This window comes from Musa acuminata, chromosome BXJ3-1, assembly GCF_036884655.1.
Source record: "Musa acuminata AAA Group cultivar baxijiao chromosome BXJ3-1, Cavendish_Baxijiao_AAA, whole genome shotgun sequence".
Taxonomy (NCBI): domain Eukaryota; kingdom Viridiplantae; phylum Streptophyta; class Magnoliopsida; order Zingiberales; family Musaceae; genus Musa; species Musa acuminata.
This window is the reverse complement of record NC_088349.1, coordinates 12,081,000-12,100,239: the sequence shown is the minus strand read 5'-3', so window position 1 is coordinate 12,100,239 and position 19,240 is coordinate 12,081,000. Positions and strand designations below refer to the sequence as shown.

The window sequence follows — 19,240 nt, the reverse complement described above, 5'->3', positions numbered from 1 at the left end:
AGGCGTGCCCATACCCTGCAGCAACCCGGTTCTCCACGCTACCCCAGCGATAATGTTAGACGCCATTAGAGGTATGACCCTGCCCCTGCAAGCGGGCACGTCAGATAACATCAAACCCAACTACAAATACCCCAGAGTTCTAAACGAATAGGGAGGGAACTCACACACAACACCTGTAGGGGGGCACACCCTCTTCCACCATCCTCTCCACATCACTGACCTGATCGTCGGAGGGGTCGGGCCGAGCTTCCGACCCGACCTGTGTGCAGGTGCGAGACGAGGTCGCCTCCTCCTCCTTGACACTGCTGCGGAGCTCCCCCCTGACGGAACGCCCGGACCATCGTAACCGGCCACCCCAGCGGGCTCGAGGAACGCCGTGCAAGATCTCCGCCATTCGGACCCCCGAACAAGCCGCGTCGGCCCCGAGGCCACGGCTAAAAAAGTTATTTACCATAACAGATTGGCGCTAGAAGGAGGGCCGTCCGAATGTCGAGTGATCAGCAGACCCACTCTGACGAACCCGTAGCTGCCGGATTGCCCGCGATCAGCACCCCGAGAGAACATCCCTTGCGTGATGAATCCCGAGGCGAACGCCCCGCCGCAACGTCGGAACGCTACTGGTGGTTGTTCAACGACCCAGGTTTATCGCCACCCGACGCCCCCGTCGGCCCGTCGACAGTATTGCTCGAGGCCTTTCACGACCTCGCTCATCAAGTTCGAGCTCTAACGGGCGTGATGCAAACTATCATCCCGCTCGTCTCCCGACCGACGCCCCCGCATATGATCCGGCCTTTGCAACAGCAGAGGGCCCCCGCTCAGACTCATTCACCACTTCCCGAGCTCGCCTCTTCGCCTCGGAATGGATCAGCCCAACCCGGGAACCGAGGGATGGAAAATCCGGTGACTCGCCCGGAACCCGAGGCGCTGTCTGTGGACTCGACGAACGACCTGTGAGCCCAGTTGCGCCTTGTTAGTCAACGCCTCGACGAAGTACAACAGGAGGTTCACAGGGCAAAGGGAGAGCTCGGGGCGGACAAACACCAATGATCCTCGTTTGCGCCCGAGATACAAGATCAAGTGATTCCACCGCATTTCCGGCTCCCTTCACTGGACGCCTATGACGGCGCCACCGACCCCGCGGACCACATAGCCGCCTTTCGTGCCCAAACGGCGCTATATGGGACTTCTGACGCCTTGATGTGCAGGGCGTTCCCGACAACTTTGAGGGGGCAGGTTCGCGCATGGTACAGCGGGCTGAAGGCCGGGACCATCACCTCCTTTGACCAGCTCGCCCGAGACTTCGAGCTCAACTTCTTGGCCTATGTTCGACCAAAGCCGTCCGTGGCACTGCTCCTCGGACTCAAACAAAAGGAAGACGAGTCCCTCTCTCACTTTGTGGATCGCTTTGCCACGCAAATCCGGGGCCTGCCGAATGCTCACCCCTCTCTGTTAGTGCAGGCATTCATGATCGGCCTGCGACCGTCCAGATTCCTCTGGTCCCTCGCGGAGCAACTTCCCACCATGGTGCCAGAGATGCTCTAGTGCACTAACCGGTACATCGCCGCTGAAGCCTGGGCGGCCATGAGGAGAAGGGACGGCCCCCGACCGCGAGCTCCGTGACGGAGGTCAGGCACCCGCGGTGGCTACCCCATGTAGTCCTCATGAAAGGAAATCCAAGCCCTACTTCAGCCTTTTTCGAGCCAAGGTCCAGTATCTACCAGACCCCCTCTCGGCTCATGGCATGAAATCTTTCGAATCTACACGGCTCGGTCGCAGCTCGCCTGCACCGAGCTCCTCGGCCAAAGACTGCCGAATCAACCTCGGATCGGCCTGCCCACCTGAGTTGCATCCCTCGGTCGCAGCTCGCCTTCACCAAGCTCCTCGGCCAAAGACTGCCGAACCAACCTCGGGTCGGCCTGCCCACCTGAGCTACATCCCTCGGTCGCAGCTCGCTTGCACCGAGCTCCTCGGCCAAAGACTGCCGAACCAACCTCGGGTCGGCCAGCCCACCTGAGTTGCATCCCACGGTCGCAACTCGCCTGCACCGAGCTCCTCGGCCGCATAATGCCCGGGACCACTCCCTCGGCCGCATAACGCCCGAGGCCATCTCCTCGGCCCCATGCGCGGCCACCCGCCTCGGTTGCTCGGCTGACGGCGCAGCCCGCTTAGGTAACCCCTCGGGTCCTCTGCTCCTCGACCACAGCCGGTTCGAGACCTTTGCGTGGCCTGCCCGAGAGCTCCTCGGTCGTAGCTTGCCTGTGCCGAGCACCTCGGCCGCACACTGCCGAGATCCACCTCGGTGCGGCCTGCCCGCCAAAGTAGCTCCTCGGCCACAGCTTGCCCGAGAGCTCCTCGGTCGCAGCTTGCCTGCGCCGAGCACCTCGGCCGCACACTGCCGAGATCCACCTCGGTGCGGCCTGCCCACCTAAGTAGCTCCTCGGCCACAGCCTGCCCGAGAGCTCCTCGGTCGCAGCCTGCCTGCACTGAGCACCTTGGCCACAGCCTGCCCGAGAGCTCCTCGGTCGCAGCCTGCCTGCGCCGAGCACCTCGACCGCCCTCTGCAGAGATCCACCTCGGTGCGGCCTGTCCGCCTGTGTCGTGCTACTCGGCCGCATGGTGCCCGAGACCACGTCCGCGCGTCCTGCCCGCCTACGTCATGCTACTCGGCCGTATGGCCCTCGCGACCATGCCTGCGCGGTCTGCTTGCCTGCGTCGTGCTCCTTGGCAACATGATGCCCGAGACCACACTTGCGCGGCCTGCCCGCCTGCATCGTGCTCCTCGCTCCCATCATCCCCGAGACACACCTGCGCGACTAGCCCGCCTGCGTCGTGCTCCTTGGCTCCGTGTTCCCGAGACACACCAGCGCGTCCAACTCGCCTGCTGCGTGCCCCTCGGCTCCATACTCCTCGAGACACGCTTGCGCGGCCAGCCTGCCTGCGCCGAACTCCTCGGCCATATTCAATGCCGAGTCCATCTCGGGGCGGCTTGCCCACCTGGGTCAAGTCTCTCGGCCGCAGCCTGCCTGTGCCGAGCTTCTCGGCCATACACTCCCGAGCCCACCTCAGCGCAGCCTGCCCGCCTGAGCGACGCCTGCGCGGCCAGCTCGCCTCCGTCGTGCTCTTAGGCTCTTCGGCTTTACGCCACCCAGGACACACCTGCGCGGCCAGCCCGCCTGCGTCGTGCTCCTCGGCTCTTCGGCTTTACGCCACCCAGGACACGCCTGCGCAGCCATCCCGCCTGCGTCGTGCTCCTCGGCTCTTCGGCTTTACGCCACCCAGGACATGCCTGCGCGGCCAGCCCGCCTGCGTCGTGCTCCTCGGCTCTTCGCCTTTACGCCACCCAGGACACGCCTGCGCAATCAGCCCGCCTCCGTCGTGCTCCTCGGCTCTTCGGCTTTACGCCACCCAGGACACACCTGCGCGGCCAGTCCGCCTGCGTCGTGCTCCTCGGCTCTTTGGCTTTACGCCACCCAAGACACGCCTACGCGGCCAGCCCGCCTGCGTCGTGCTCCTCGACTCTTCGGCTTTACGCCACCCAGGACACGCCTGCGAGGCCAGCCCGCCTCCATCGTGCTCCTCGGCTCTTCGGCTTTACGCTACCCAGGAAACGCCTGCGCGGCCAGCCCGCCTGCGTCGTGCTCCTCGGCTCTTCGGCTTTACGCCACCCAGGACACGCCTGCGCGGCCAGCCCGCCTGCGTCGTGCTCCTCGGCTCTTCGGCTTTACGCCACCCAGGACATGCCTGCGCGGCCAGCCCGCCTTAGTCGTGCTCCTCGGCTCTTCGGCTTTACGCCACCCAGGACACGCCTGCGCGGCCAGCTCGCCTGCGTCATGCTCCTCGGCTCTTCGGCTTTACGCCACCTAGGACACGCTTGCGAGGCCAGCCCGCCTCCGTCGTGCTCCTCGGCTCTTCGGCTTTACGCCACCTAGGACATGCCTGCGCGGCCAACCCGCCTGCGTCGTGCTCCTCGGCTCTTCGGCTTTACGCCACCCAGGACACGCCTGCGCGGCCAGCCCGCCTCCGTCGTGCTCCCTTGGCTCTTCGGCTTTACGCCACCTAGGACACACTTGCGCGACCAGCCCGCCTGCGTCGTGCTCCTCGGCTCTTCGGCTTTACGCCACCCAGGACACGCCTGCGCGGCCAGCCCGCTTGCGTCGTGCTCCTTGGCTCTTCGACTTTACGCCACCCAGGACACGCCTGCGAGGCCAGCCCGCCTCCGTCGTGCTCCTCGGCTCTTTGGCTTTACGCCACCTAGGACACACCTACGCGGCCAGCCCGCCTGTGTCGTGCTCCTCGGCTCTTCGGCTCTTCAGCTTTACGCCACCCAGGACACACCTGCGCGGCTAGCCCGCCCACGTCGCGCTCCTCGGCTCTTTGGCTCTACGCCACCCAGGACACCTGCGTTGTGCTCCGTGGCTCCATACTCCCCGAAACTGCGTCCGCACGGCCAGCCCACCTGAAGACAGAAGCCATGCATCGGACTCCCCTTGCGTGACAACCAACGCATAGCTCCTTTCGGGGGGGGGGGGGAAGGGAATATGATAAAGGAAAAAATGGCAACAGATGCCACGACGTCAGCCACGCCAGGTGGACGCTCTGCCTGAGGAAGCAAGCATTAATGCCGACTTGATGCACGCCCACGTCACCAGCTCTCAGCCAACAACCTCAGCATTTGACTCCGTGCGCTCAACCGAGGCAAAGGAGCACGTCGATCGAGGCATGCCCATACCCTGCAGCAACCCGGTTCTCCACGCTACCCCAGCGGTAATGTTAGACGCCATCAGAGGTATGGCCCTGCCCCTGCAAGCGGGCATGTCAGGTAACATCAAACCCAACTACAAATACCCCAGAGTTCTAAACGAATAGGGAGGGAACTCACACACAACACCTGTAGGGGGGCACACCCTCTTCCACCATCCTCTCCACATCACTGACCTGATCGTCGGAGGGGTCGGGCCGAGCTTCCGACCCGACCTGTGTGCAGGTGCGAGACGAGGTCGCCTCCTCCTCCCTGACGCTGCTGCGGAGCTCCCCCCCAGACGGAACGCCCGGACCATCGTAACCGGCCACCCCAGCGGGCTCGAGGAACGCCGTGCAAGATCTCCGCCATTCGGACCCCCGAACAAGCCGCGTCGGCCCCGAGGCCACGACTAAAAATGTTATTTACCATAACACTACCCATTTTCATGAATTGGGATGTCATTGAGGATGCTTTCGTGACCTCCATAAGTTTTGAGATCAGCAATGGTGGATCAGTAAGAGTTTGGAAGGATAACTGGATAGAATATGAAGCTTTATCCTCTATGTTCTCCCATCAAAGTTCTTTCACTACTCATCCTAATGCCTGCCTTTGGGTAAAAGCACACAGCACTTGCATTTGCTGCCTTTGGATTAATTGTGCAAACAAGTTGAATATGGATTGGTTGAACTCTGCTCGGCTTGTGGTTTATGTGGAATGAATGAACGCAACAAATACATCTTTCAGCAGCCACACAGTGTCGCAGGCGACTCGGTAATCTTTTTGTCAACTCTTTCTCCTGTTCTATCTGTCCTTCAACTGATTTCGACAAAGTAGGAGACTAATCTCCATCTTTCTTCTAGTAAAAAAGGAACAGCACGCCGCAGAAGATCCTAAATATTGCAAGTGGAAGAAGATTTCTGTGAGAAAGTAGTGGCAGATTGCTGTCGGTCTTCCAAGATTTCATCGCAGAGTTTCTTCTCATTGGTGCGTTGACGTAGCGATGTGAAGGGTCGATGCATGGAGGCGACGTCAAACTTGATTCGGTGAGACAGTTCGTCTAAAAAAACATTTTCAACAGTTCGGGGAGGTGTTGAGTCTTCCATTAGCCATTAGTCAACGCCTTGCCTTGCTCTGCAAGAAGCTCTCCCTACAAGGGCGAACCCGAGTGTGGCTGCCTCTCAACTCGGAGATCCATGGCAACGGCAGAGGGAGTAGAGGTGAAGCTGATCGGGACATGGCCGGGCCCGTTCGTGCTGCATGCGAGGATCGCGCTGAACCTGAAGGGGGTGGAGTACGAGTTCCTGCACGAGAAGTCTGGGGAGAAGAGTGAGCTGCTTCTGAGATCCAACCCCGTATACAAGAAAATCCCCGTCCTCCTCCACCACGGCAAGCCCATCTGCGAGTCAATGATCATCGTGGAGTACGTCGACGAGGCCTGGCCCGGCGCCGGCCGTGCCATCTTGCCGGCCGACCCCTACGAGCGCGCTCTCCACCGGTTCTGGGCCGCGTACATCGATGACAAGGTACTCATGCTGATCACAGACGGGAGCTTTAAGGTGGCGAGCGCGCTCTCTCCGGTATCCTTACTGCATCGCAGTTGAACCCATCGGGGGCTGCGTTATCGAAGGCGCAGACGGAGGAGGCCAAGGGGGAAGCAGCGGGGCAGGTGATCGCGGGGCTGAAGCTACTGGATGAGGTATTCGGGAGACTGAGCAAAGGAAACGGATTCTTCGGAGGGGACGACATCGGATACGTCGACATCGCCTTGGGGTGCTTCCTGGGGTGGCTGAAGGTGATGGAGAAGACTAGTGGTGTGAAGTTCATCGACGAGGAGAAGATGCCTCTGCTTGCGAGGTGGGCGGAGAGGTTCTGCGCCCACGAGGCAGTGAAGGCGGTGATGCCGGAGCCAGAGAGGTTAGCGGAGTTCGTTAGGAAGCGTGCCGCTAGTGCCAAAACTCCTCCGGCAAACTAAAAAACCTTTAAGATGGCCATTTATATATATATATATATATATATATATATATATATATATATATATATATATATATATATATATATATATATATATATATATATTGTGTTTTGAATAATATATTACGCTTATTAACGAAGGATTTCTTTGACAGTAAACATGTGTTTGAAATAAATTCGATATTTTATAAAAAATGTTATTACATTAAACTTTTATATGATGATGTAATTCTTTTTGTTATTTTATAAAAATACTTGTTTTGGCATATCATCCATGCCTCCTCTATGACCTTCCACTCCCTCGTGACTCTCAACACTATTGCTATCATCTTGCCCTCGACTAATTATCTATTCTGTTTTTGTTACAACCTTCGTTATACTTTTTTGTGTCACTACTATCAAATCGTCACTACCACCTCGCTAACCAATGTCGTCACTACCACCTCGCTCTCCATTGGTTGCCAAAAGCAGAAGGGGCGACAGTGGTGAAGAGGAAGAGCTCCTTGTCACTAATGAGAAGAGACGGGATAATAATGACGAAGGCGGAGGAGGCGGCTACTTGAGAGCAAGGTGGCGATGGTGGTGGCAATAATTTGTTCGTAGCTAAGAGCAAGGGTGGTGCGGAAAGATATTTTCATTAAAGTGAAAACAAAGTGTATCATAAAACCTAATTAGAGAGACAACGTCAGATACATGCCCAACAATAAATATTATTTTAGGTAAAATATATAAAAAATCATTGGAAGAGGAAGACGAATATAGTTGTGTTAGACAATAAATTTATTTTATCTTATTAAACAAACTCAATCAACGTATCAAAATTTTCAAATTAAATATTAGATTTATTATAATGTCATAAGAGAGATTAGAAGAAAGAAAAGGGAAGCAGGTAGTCAAGGAATATAGGACGAAGTAATACTATGTCTCGATAAAGCCAAGCTCGTACACATTGGATTGCACAACTTATGCGAGACGACAAACTTAACAATGTGGTAAGTTAATATTAAATAAGCTTAATTATTTCTTATTCAAAGTAGGCCCATTATAGGGCTAATTATAGATTACTCTATATAGTTAGACTTTTTTAGTGTTCATATCTAAACTTAAAAAATTTATACTGAAATCATTATAATTATGATAGTGAAATATTTAATCTCATTTATCTTAACATCATCGACTTTATCGATGGAAGATATAATATGTGACAGCATATACATGAATGACACAAAAACGATAGGTAAAAAGGTAATTTCAATGATGGTGGTGGGCTAATTACATGTTACCTTTTATAGTTAGACCTCCTTAGCATCATTGTCTTTAGACTTCAAAAAATTATATTGAAATCCTTATGAAAGTGACACATTGAACCCCATTTACCCTAATGTCATCAGTGTTACTAACAGAAGATATAGTACGTGACGACACGTGCATGAATAACAAGAAAACAATGAGTAAAAAGATAATTTCAATAGTGATGTCAGGCTAATTATATATTACCCCTTATAGTTAGACCTATTTAGCATCCCGATCTTTATATTTTAAAAATTTATATTACAATCCCTATAGTTATGAAAGTGAAACATTTAACCCAATTTACCTTAATGTTATTAGCTTTGTTGATGGAAGATACAACACGTGATACCACATGCATGAATAAAGTAAAAACGATGGGCAAAAAGGTAATTTCATTGGTAATGGCAGATGGTGGCACTGTGGGTGACTATTGTGGTAGTGATTAGCGACAACAACATAGTAGTTAACTTTGCTGATGTTGATTCGAACATCGACAACGAGGAGGAAGAGGAGGGAGGTAAGGCATTTGTGTTGGCGTCGCACCACTCTGCCTCATCTTTCTCCTCCAACATTTCTCTACATTTGCATCGACGTCAAAGAAGGAAGAAGAGGGAAGTGAGACATCTATGTTGCCGACATACTTAAAATCCTCAGATCGCGACTTCATCCAGTGGCATGGTGGATTTAAGGAAGGGGTAATGGGTAGCGAGAAGGAGGGAGAGGTTGCGAGCAAGCTCAGTGAAGAGGCGTGTCTACTTCAAACTCTCGAGCTTTAGTCGACATGCAAATAACACATATGCCCTGATCACAATGGTGTGGTTGCCTTCTAAATCAACTCTACCCACAACCGGAGGGGATTCGATCAAATGACAAGGATTGATCACCACACAAAATGAAGGCCCAAACAGTATAGATCTGATGACAGGAGAGACAACAAAGTCTCATCCTCCTTCCTGCTCACCTCTAGTGTCATGGTTGTGGGGGAAAGGATCAGAAAGATGGTAGTGATGGATATGATGAGTGAGACGATGAAGAAACAATGGATTGCTCCATTGCAATTAGCCTTCGGATTGGGAATCGCCAATTTAGCTAGTGTTTCAAGAACGATCAACCGTATCCACTCTACCTCACCTGCCTCCTCTTCCTCCTCCCTCTTTGTCGTCGGTGACGTAGATGCCTCACCTGTCTCTTCTTATTCTTCCAGTGCCGACGCAAATGCAAACCAACGTTAGAAAAGGCAGAGTGGTGCACTACTAATGCAGATGCCTCACCTCCCTCCTCTTCCTTCGGTGCACTACCAACACAGATGCTTCATCACTCTACCTCCTCTTCCTCCTCATCGTCGATATTTGAATCGATATCGGCTAGGCTAATCATCACGTCGTTGTCACTGACCACCACCACAATAGCCACCCATGGTGCCACCGTTCACCACCACCATTGAAATTACGACGCTACCGTTCGCCACCACCATTGAAATTACTTTTTGTCTATCGCTTCCGTGTCATTCATGCACAAGCTATCACGTGCTGTATCTTCCGTTGGTAAAGTTAACGACATTAGGGTAAATGAGATTATATATTTTACTTTTATAAATATAAAAATTTTAATATAAATTTTTTATGTTTGGAATGCTAAAAATGTCTCTTATGTAATTAGCACATCTACTATGGTACCATTCTCTTATGGAGGATCGATAGACGTTACCCCTAACATATTGCTATATTGATATAGAGGAGTTTCATACATTAATTAATATAAATTATTTATAATAAAATTTTAAAATTATATAGATATGTCAATTCTGATTATTTTAAAATTTAAAATTTATTTATTGCAAAAAACTAAAATTTTTGAATGAACACTAATTTCACTAAAAAGAACCTTTACTATAGCTAAATATCTTTTTATTCCCTTCTAAATATTTCTACAAAGCATTCGTTTATTAGATTGACATTAAAAAATATTTTTTTAATAAAACTATTAATATGTGTGAGATGAAAAGAGATGAACTAAGAGATTCTTAAAATTGATAGAGTTATAAAAGGTTGATTTGGTATCTGATCTTCAAATTTTGACATATTATTATACCGAGGTGGATAAATTTTTATATGACTTGAGTCAAAATAAAAAAAGATTGAACCAGTCAAACTATAATTTGATTAAATGAAGATAGATAGACACAGGTAGGTAAGCTATCTTGTAACAAATAAGATGACTTGCAATACGAATATATTGCATGTTTGAAGCCCTAAAAGTAATGATTATATATTAACTACAACAAAGTTCATGAAAACCAACTGTACGTGCAATATGAATATAGTAAGGAGGAAACAATTAGAAGGAGGCATATTTCATACCAAGAACGATGAATAAAATCCTTACATTACCTGCAAAATTCTCAAAAAAAATTTGATTCTAATCTTGAAATCTTATCACATGCATGAAGGATAATAAGAAATATGTTGGCGGCCGATCACCATCCGACACCTATTGTCATGTGGAGATGACGTGAAAAGAAAAAATCTCAGTCACCCTCCGTTTACTCATCGACGTGGACAACAATCTAATGGGATGGTTTGGACCTATATTTTCCTTAACCCACATGGATAAAACATTAGAGAAAGATGTTAGGGTAGATGCTGACTATCCCCTTCATAGACCAGGTATAAAAACTAACCCTCAGCATTATGCTAAGGGACTTTTTTTTTTGATAAAAACTAATATCCCAAAAAAAATCTCGAACTAACTTAAACGTTAGAAGGATCGAGTTAGGAAACTTATCTCGACGTCGGTCTTAGTGCAGGCGACGCTTCTGAGGATCGACTTTCCACCTCGGAATCACTCCAGAATCATCTTAGAGCCACTTAGAACACTTTTATGCTTTCGGGTTTGGACAATATCAGGTTGACTCGGACATCAAAGATATTACAACAACAAAGGATAAACAAATTTAACAAATTTTAATTACAAGAAATTTTTTTTTTTACAATAATCATGTATTGCACGTGCAAATGATCCATGCACATGCATAATAATAATGTCATTTAGAAAGAAGCGAACTGATCCTAATCATTTATACATGCATCTTATCATTCATTATGTTACAGTTGGTTCACTCACATACGATTGAAAGATAATGGACAATAACCATTCAGTCATAACTTTCTCACCCTCACAAAGTAGAAAACGGTGTAGAATAGTCATAGATGATTGCTACTAAATAAACTAAATACAAATTATCATAAGCGAAGAGTGTACGAGAATAAAGGGTCGTAACTTATATATATTATATCCTTAATTTTCTTTATAAATCAAGATATCTTGGGCAGATATTTGATTTGTTTATTATTTTCCTTGTAATGATTTTTCAGTTACCTCTTTCAAATTTCAAGTTTGCGTCATTTATTTCTTGAATTGGTTTAAGAGATTTTAATTAGAGCATAAAAGATGTTTGGTGAAGACGAATGCATTAAGAAAAAGTAGGTGAAGGTCTATGTGCTTTGTGTACAAACATTTGGTGGTAGTCTTTGATTACCATTCGATTCGGCTTGCGGTAGTTCACCGATTTCAAATCAAATTAGACTTAGTCCTCGGTGATTAGGTTTCGATTTTTTATTTTGAAAACTAGGAAGCGATCATTTTGGTTTTAAATCATTTAAATATTTAAAAAATATATAAAAATCACGTATGCAAACTGATAGGGGTAAAAACAGATTTGACGTAATACCCCACGACGTCAGCCACCCCTGGACGGCACACTGCCCCAGGGCGCAAGCATTAAAACCAACAGGATGTACGCCCACACCCACCGTACCCAGATAACCTCATCATCTGACCCTGCACGACCGACCGAGGCAGGGGAAGGCGCCGACTGAAGCTTGCCATACCCTGCGACAACTCGGCCTTCCACACAACGCCCACGACGACAACAGACGCCATCAGAGGTACAACCCTGCTCCGGTAGGGTGGCACATCAGGTAACATCAAACTCACCTATAAATACCCCCCGGGCTCCAAATGAAAGGGGGGGATTTCATCCAAAACTCCACTCCCAATCACTGACTTGATCGTCGGAGGGGTCGGGCCGAGCTGCCGACCCGGCCTGTGTGCAGGTACTCAACCGAAGCTGCCCCCACCCGACGTCGCGGAACTTTCCAGCCGGATCCCCCGCGATCGGCCACCACAAGAGCCAGAGGGGAGCTACGCCTGATCCCCACCATTCAGACCCCTGAACCAGCCGCGTCGACCCCGAGGTCACGGCTAAAAAAGTTACTTACCATAACAGATTGGCGCTAGAAGGAGGGCCCGTCCGAATGTCGAGCGATCAGCGAATCCACTTCGGCGAGCCCGCAGCCGGCGGGCCGCCCACGATCACCATCCCGGTGGAACACCCCCCGCATGGTGAATCCCATGATGAACACCCCGCCGCAACATCAGAGCGTTACTAGCGGTTGTTCAATGACCCGGGCTTGTCACCTCCCGACGGCGCTCCCGCCGGCCCATCGCTGATATCATCCGAGGCCTTTCACGACCTCGCCCATCAAGTCCGAGCTCTTACAGACATGGTACAGACTATCGTCCCAATCGTCTCCCAGCGGACTTCCCCGCACGTGACCCGGCCTTCGCGACAGCAGGAGACCCCCGCCCGGACTCATGCACCACTTCCCGAGCTCCCCACCTCATCTCGAGACTCGGCAGCCCGGCCCGGGAGCCGAGAGGCAGAAGACACCGGGAGCCGCCCCGAGCTCGAGGCTCCATCCGCCGACTCGACAAATGCCTTGCGAGCTCAGTTGCGCCTCGTCAGTTAGCGACTCGACGAAGTACAACAAGAAGTTCGTAAGTCAAAAGGAGAGCTCGGGGCAGACGGACAGCAAGGATCCCCGTTCACCCCCGAGATACAAGATCAAGCGATCCTACCGCATTTCCGCCTTCCCTCGCTAGATGCGTATGACGGCGCCGCTGACCCAGCGGACCACGTGGCCGCTTTTCACGCCCAGATGGCGCTATACGGGACTTCTGATGCCTTGATGTGCAGGGCATTCCCAACAATCCTGCGAGGGCCAGTCCGTGCGTGGTACAACGGCCTGAAGGCCGGGACCGTCGCCTCCTTCGATCAACTTGCCAAGGACTTCGAGCTTAACTTCCTGGCTTACGCTCGACCAAAGCCGTCCATGGCGTTGCTCCTCGGACTCAACCAGAGGGAGGACGAGCCCCTCTCCCACTTTGTGAACCGTTTTATGACCCAAATTCGGGGACTATCGGATGCTCACCCCTCTCTGTTGATGCAGGTGTTCATGACAGGCCTGCGGCCTTCCAGGTTCTTTTGGTCTCTCGTGGAGCGGCCCCCCGCCGCGGTCCCCGAGATGCTTCAGCGCGCTGGCTAGTTCATCGCCGCGGAGACATGGATGGCTGGGAGGCGGGAGGAGCACAAAAAGGTCAAGTCGGAGCCGCCCCGACAGTAGCAACCCGTCGCGTCCCGGCGCAAGTTGGACAGATCCGACCCAAGGCCTCCCCTCCCCGCCTTGAATTCATCCCGAACAGAGATATTCCTCCATGAGAAGGGGAAGGGGCTACTCAAGGATCCTCACCCGATGAGGAACCCACGAGAGCTCACGGACCGTTCAAAATATTGCCGCTTCCATTGGCAGCATGGACACAACACTGAATAGTGCCGTGAATTTAAAAGGCAAATTGAGGAACTCATTCGCAGAGGTCATCTCGGCCAGTACCTCCGGCCGGACGGAGAGCTATCGCCACGCCCGGAAGGCCCCATCGAGTGACACATCGACGTGATAGCTGGCGGTCCCGCATGGGGGGGGGGCTCCATGTCGGGAAGACAGGCGTACGCCCGAGCCGCCTCGGATGAAGCCCCCGACCACGGGCCTGAGCCCGAGATTACATTCCCGACCGGAGCATCCGAGCAACCCGAACACGACGACGCTCTCGTGATATCGACCAGGGTAGCCAACGCGCAGGTGAGAAGGATCATGGTCGACACAGGGAGTTCGGTCGACATACTTTACTTCGACACCTTCCAGAAGCTCGGCTTGGCCAGAGAAAACATGAAACCAATGTGCTCAGCGCTCACCGGATTCACTGGAGACTCAATATCACCACTGGGAGCTATCACCCTGCCCTTAACCTTAGGGGCCCCGCCACGGTCGAAGACCGTAATGACCACTTTTCTGGTGGTCGACCTTCCCACTGCTTACAACGCCATACTCGGTCGGCCGACCCTCAACAAAGTCAGAGCCGTCGTCTCAACCTACTACCAAACCATCAAGTTCCCGACCCACGCAGGGTTCGGGGAAGTTACGGGAAGCCCTCGAGAGTCCAGACGCTGCTACCTGACCGCCGTGTCGTTACACAAGAGGGCCAAGATCGAGCCACCACTGGAGGATCCGCGAGAAACCAAAAGACTGGCCCCCCATCCCGAGCCAAGGGGATCCACCATCGACATACCACTACAAGAAGCTCGGCCAGACCAGACGGTCAAGGTCGGTTCGGAACTGCCCGAGCGGGAACGGGAGCAACTCGTCGGTCTCCTACGGGAGAATGCCGACATTTTTGCTTGGTCCCCGTCCGACATGACGGGTGTCGATCCAGGGGTCACACAGCACCATCTTAACATCCCACCTGACGCTCGCCCGGTGAAGCAAAAACCCAGGCGGCAGGCCCCTGACCGGCAACGCGCCATACGTGAAGAGGTGGGCCAACTTTTAGCGGCAGGCTTCATAGAGGAAGCCAGATATCCTCAATGGCTATCCAATGTAGTCCTCATGAAAAAACACAATGGAAGCTGGAGGATGTGCGTTGACTACACCAGTCTCAACAATGCATGCCCGAAAGACTGCTACCCCCTCCCGAAGATCGACCAATTGGTCGACGCAACGGCCGGACACGCACGCCTCTCTTTTATGGATGCCTATTCGGGATACAACCAGATCAGGATGGCGCCCGAAGACAGGGAGCATATGACCTTCCTCACCGATCAAGGGGTGTACTTCTTTAAGGTCATGTCGTTCGGGTTGAAAAACGCCGGGGCCACGTACTAGAGAACGGTGAATAGGATGTTCGCCCATCAGATCGGAAGGAACATGAAAGTTTACATGGACGATATGATTGTAAAAAGCCAAGAGGCCAGAGCGCACCTTGCCGACCTGACCGAAGCGTTCGCCACACTACGCAAGTTCGGCATGCGACTCAACCCCACAAAATGCGCCTTCGGCGTCACCTCCGGGAAATTCCTCGGGTTCATCATACATGAAAGAGGAATCGACGCCAACCCAGAGAAGGTCCAGGCGATCATCGACATGCAGTCACCCTAGATGATCAAAGACCTGCAGCAACTTAACGGAAGGCTTGTCGCCCTCTCTCGCTTCCTCGCCCGGTCGGGCGACCGCTGCCTCCCCTTCTTCAGGGCGCTCAAAAATCCGAAAAACTTCTAGTGGACGACGGAGTGCGAGGAAGCTTTCAGACAAACAAAGCAGCACCTGGCCAGCCTCCCCCGACTCGCCTCTGTTTCTCCCGGGGAGAAGCTGGGTCTCTACCTAGCGGCCTCCCCACATGCAGTCAGTTCCGTCCTGATCAAGGAGAGCTCCGACGAGCAACTTCCGATCTACTACGTCAGCCACGTCCTGAGCGGACCCGAGGAGCATTACCCGCCGATAGAGAAACTCGCACTCGCCCTGGTGCTGTCAGCTCGGAAGTTGCACCCCTACTTCCAGGCCCACCTGGTGGAGGTGATCACCGACCAACCTCTTCGGTAGGTCTTATCTAAATTTGATGTTGCAGGGCGGCTCCTCAAATGGGCGGTGGAGCTCGGCGAATATGATATAAGATACGTGCCCAGGATCGCCGTCAAGGCCCAGGTGGTAGCCGACTTCATCGCGGAGTTAACTCAGATGGCAAACGGGGATCTCGAGCAACCTCCCGAAGCTTGGATCCTACACGTGGATGGCTCGGCCAGCACAAAGGGTGCCGGCGTAGGGCTGGTCCTGCTCGCCCCCGATGGACGCTCGTTCGAGCGCTCCCTTCGCTTCAGGTTTAAAGCCACTAACAACGAAGCAGAATACGAGGCGCTCCTCACAGGACTCATGCTGGCCCTCAAGATGCAGGTGGCTGCTATACACGTCCTCACCGACTCGTAGCTTGTCGCCGAGCAACTCAGTGGCGGATACGAAGCTCGGGACCCAACCATGGCGAAATACCTGGCACGGGTAAGGGACCTGACTGCCAAGTTCCCTTATTTTACGTTATCTAATGTTCCGAGGAAGGAGAACGAGCGAGCCGACGCGCTAGCTAAGCTTGCGTCAAAGCCGACCCCCGAAGCATGGTCGGAGGTCGAGGAGCTTCCTGCCCGCGCCGTTGAAGTAGCGGCTACGGCCCCTGGCAGCGCGCCGATCATATGGGTACAAGAGCTGCTACGCTTCAAGCGGGATGGGACCCTTCCCCACGACGAAGTTGTGGCTCGACGCCTGCGTCGTACACATGCATGGTACACCGAGGAGAGTGGGTGGCTTTATAAGCGGTCCTTCACCTATCCCCTCCTACGATGCTTGGAGCCTGACGAAGCCCAGACGGTCCTGGCCGAGATCCACGAAGGAGTCTGCAGAGAACACATCGGCGGTCGAACCTTGGCACACAAAATACTCCGCCAAGGTTACTACTGGCCGACCATGTGCCGGGACGCGAAAGCCTACGTGTAGCGGTGTGGTTCGTGCCAAGAACACGCCCGCGATCCCGCTCAGCCCCATCGATTGCGCGTGGCCATTCGTGCAGTGGGGTTTGGACCTGCTTGGACCTTTCCCACCGGCTTCGGGGCAGCAGAAGTACATCATCGTAGGAGTGGATTATTTCACAACGTGGGTCGAGGCCGAGCTATTGGCGACAATCACGGAACATCAAAGGAGAAGTTCGTGTGGAGAAACCTAGTGACTCGGTTCGGGTTGCCCAAAGCCATTATTATGGATAACGGACCTCAGTTCGCCGGTAGAAGGTTCCCGGAGTTCTGTGCCAGTCATGGCATCCAACTAAGGTTCAGCTCGGTGGCCCACCCTCAGACGAACGGGCTGGCAGAGGTAACCAATTGGGCCATCTTGGACGGACTCAAAAGAAGGGTGTCCGCAGCTCGATCGACCTGGATGGACGAACTCCCTAGCGTACTATGGTCACTGCGCACCACCCCCAAGACCGCGACTGGAGAATCCCCGTATAGCCTGACGTTCAGAACTGAAGCTGTCTTGCCACCCTTCGGACGAGGAGCTATGACGAGGAACTCTCGAACGAGGGACTTCGTGCCAGCCTCGACGTGCTCGAGGAACGACGCGCTAACGCACACCTGAAGACCCTCTCTTACAAGAAAGTCGTCGCAAGGGTCTACAACAGAAAGGTACGACCCCGACCGATTAAGTTAGACGACCTGGTCCTACGAAAGACCGAGGTCAGTGACCCGACCCGAGCAAGGGGGAAGCTGGCCCCCAAGTGGGAGGGACCTTATCGGGTCGCCGAGGTAGTCCGACCGGGTACTTATCGGCTCACGACAATGAACGGTTCTCCCCTACCGAGAACCTGGAATGTCTGGAACCTTAAAAATTTTGTCTGAGACGAAGAAACCTTTTCGTTTAAGGAGGAAGAAGTCTTTCGTCCGAGGGGAAGAAGCTTTTTGCCCAGGAAAAGGAGAAGGAGATGATAGACAAGAGAGGAAAAAAGTTTTCTTTCATTTAAAAAGCAAGCCAACTTACAAGACCCGACTTACAAAAAAACCAACTAGCAAAACAAAATACAAGACCCTTCTAGGGGACCTCCAGGCGGTCGTCGAAGGGGACTTCCTCGGGCATGTCTACCCCCTGGTCCTCGGGGTGAGGAGTAAAGGGGTCCTCCTCCACCTCAAGACCAGGGTGGCGAGCGCGGAAACGGGATGTGGCGATTCGGTATCCATATTCGAAGGACACCCGCCCCATCCGCGTCAGCCCGAGTTCGAACCCCTCCGACTTCTTGTATGCTTCGAGGAGCTCCTTGTCTTTCGCGGGTCGAAGACGGGCCTCCTCCGCCAGTGCCTCCGATGCCGTCCTTGCTTCGGCCTTCGCCTCCTCCAGCTTTTTGCTGAGGGCACTCGCCTCCGTCTTCACCAAGCGGAGTTCGTCCGCTCAACCCTCATTATTTTTTGGAGCTCCTCGTTCACCTGCTTGGAGGACTCGAGCTCCGACTGAAGGCGCGCCGCCTCCGCCTCAAAATCCGCCGCGCGCTTCTCGGCGGCCGCCACGGCCTCCGAGCCGGCCCCGGCTCGAACCTTCGCAATCTGGCGGTGGAGCTCGGCGTTCCGGTCGACGAGACCTCCAATAACCCGGCCTGCATCACGCACCCTGTCCATCAGGGCCGTCGCATAGTGGAGGCCCTGCATAAGGAGGAACAGGTCAAGAAGGTCGGCGTCGAACAGGCGAACCCGAAAAGCGGAGACGTACTTACCCAGGTCAGCGACTGGGCAGACTTGTTGAGCAGCGCCTCCGAGGGCAGGACATACAAGTCCCGAGCCATGTCAGGATGGAGCGCGCCTCGGAGGAACGCTGTAGAGAGGTCCCCTCCGGCCCACACCCTATCCCCCCAGGACAAGCCCTCCCAGCGGGCGATCAGGGGCTCGCCGGACACACCGAGCGGGATCTCGCTCGCCAGCCGTGTCAAGAACGGCTCCCCGTCTCCAGCTGGGAGTCGGCATAGGTCACATACGGAGACGGGGTGCAGACCCTTCCCAGCCGTCCGCCAACTGGGTCCAGCCTCGCCGCGACGGGAGCCCGCTTCAGGCCCCCTCGACGGGGTTGTCTTCGCCCTCTTCGAAGGGCGCCCATCCTCGACCTCCAGCGGAGTGTCCTCCGAGTCGGGTTGCGGGACGGCCGGCGAAGCTGGGAGAGGGGGTTGCGGTTCGGCCGACGAAGCTGGGGGAGGGGGTTACGACGCCTGATCCCCTAGAAGCGACCGGAGGTTCACCATTTCTGAAAGAGACGGAAGACGTCAGTATCCGGAATTGACCACGCAAACACCTGAACCGAACGACACTAACGTACCCAGAGGCATCGGGCTAAGGCCCGCCTCGACCAGCCATTGCTCGGTCATGGTCCGGATGGCCTACGACCTGGGGAGAATCTCTCTGAGCCTCCCCTGAGCTTGGCGCTCTGCTTCGCCTAAACAGGGGGTGGTGTTGTCGATCGCCCTCGCGGACCACCGAACCCTGAAGCC

At 53.5% G+C, this 19,240-nt stretch overlaps 2 protein-coding genes across 2 annotated transcripts; both read left to right on the top strand.

Moving 5' to 3' along the window:
• Window positions 1–5,381: 5,381 nt before the first annotated feature.
• On the top strand, window positions 5,382–6,725 carry LOC135628592 (glutathione S-transferase U17-like). The gene is made up of 2 exons (XM_065135340.1): window positions 5,382–6,264; window positions 6,339–6,725. The coding sequence occupies exons 1-2, from the start codon at window positions 5,935–5,937 to the stop codon at window positions 6,711–6,713; spliced, it is 705 nt and encodes a 234-aa protein (XP_064991412.1). The 5' UTR covers window positions 5,382–5,934; the 3' UTR covers window positions 6,714–6,725.
• A 6,280-nt stretch (window positions 6,726–13,005) lies between these two features.
• LOC135629188 (uncharacterized) lies at window positions 13,006–13,392 on the top strand. Its single transcript, XM_065136377.1, has one exon. The coding sequence runs from the start codon at window positions 13,006–13,008 to the stop codon at window positions 13,390–13,392; it is 387 nt and encodes a 128-aa protein (XP_064992449.1).
• The last annotated feature ends 5,848 nt before the right edge of the window (window positions 13,393–19,240 follow it).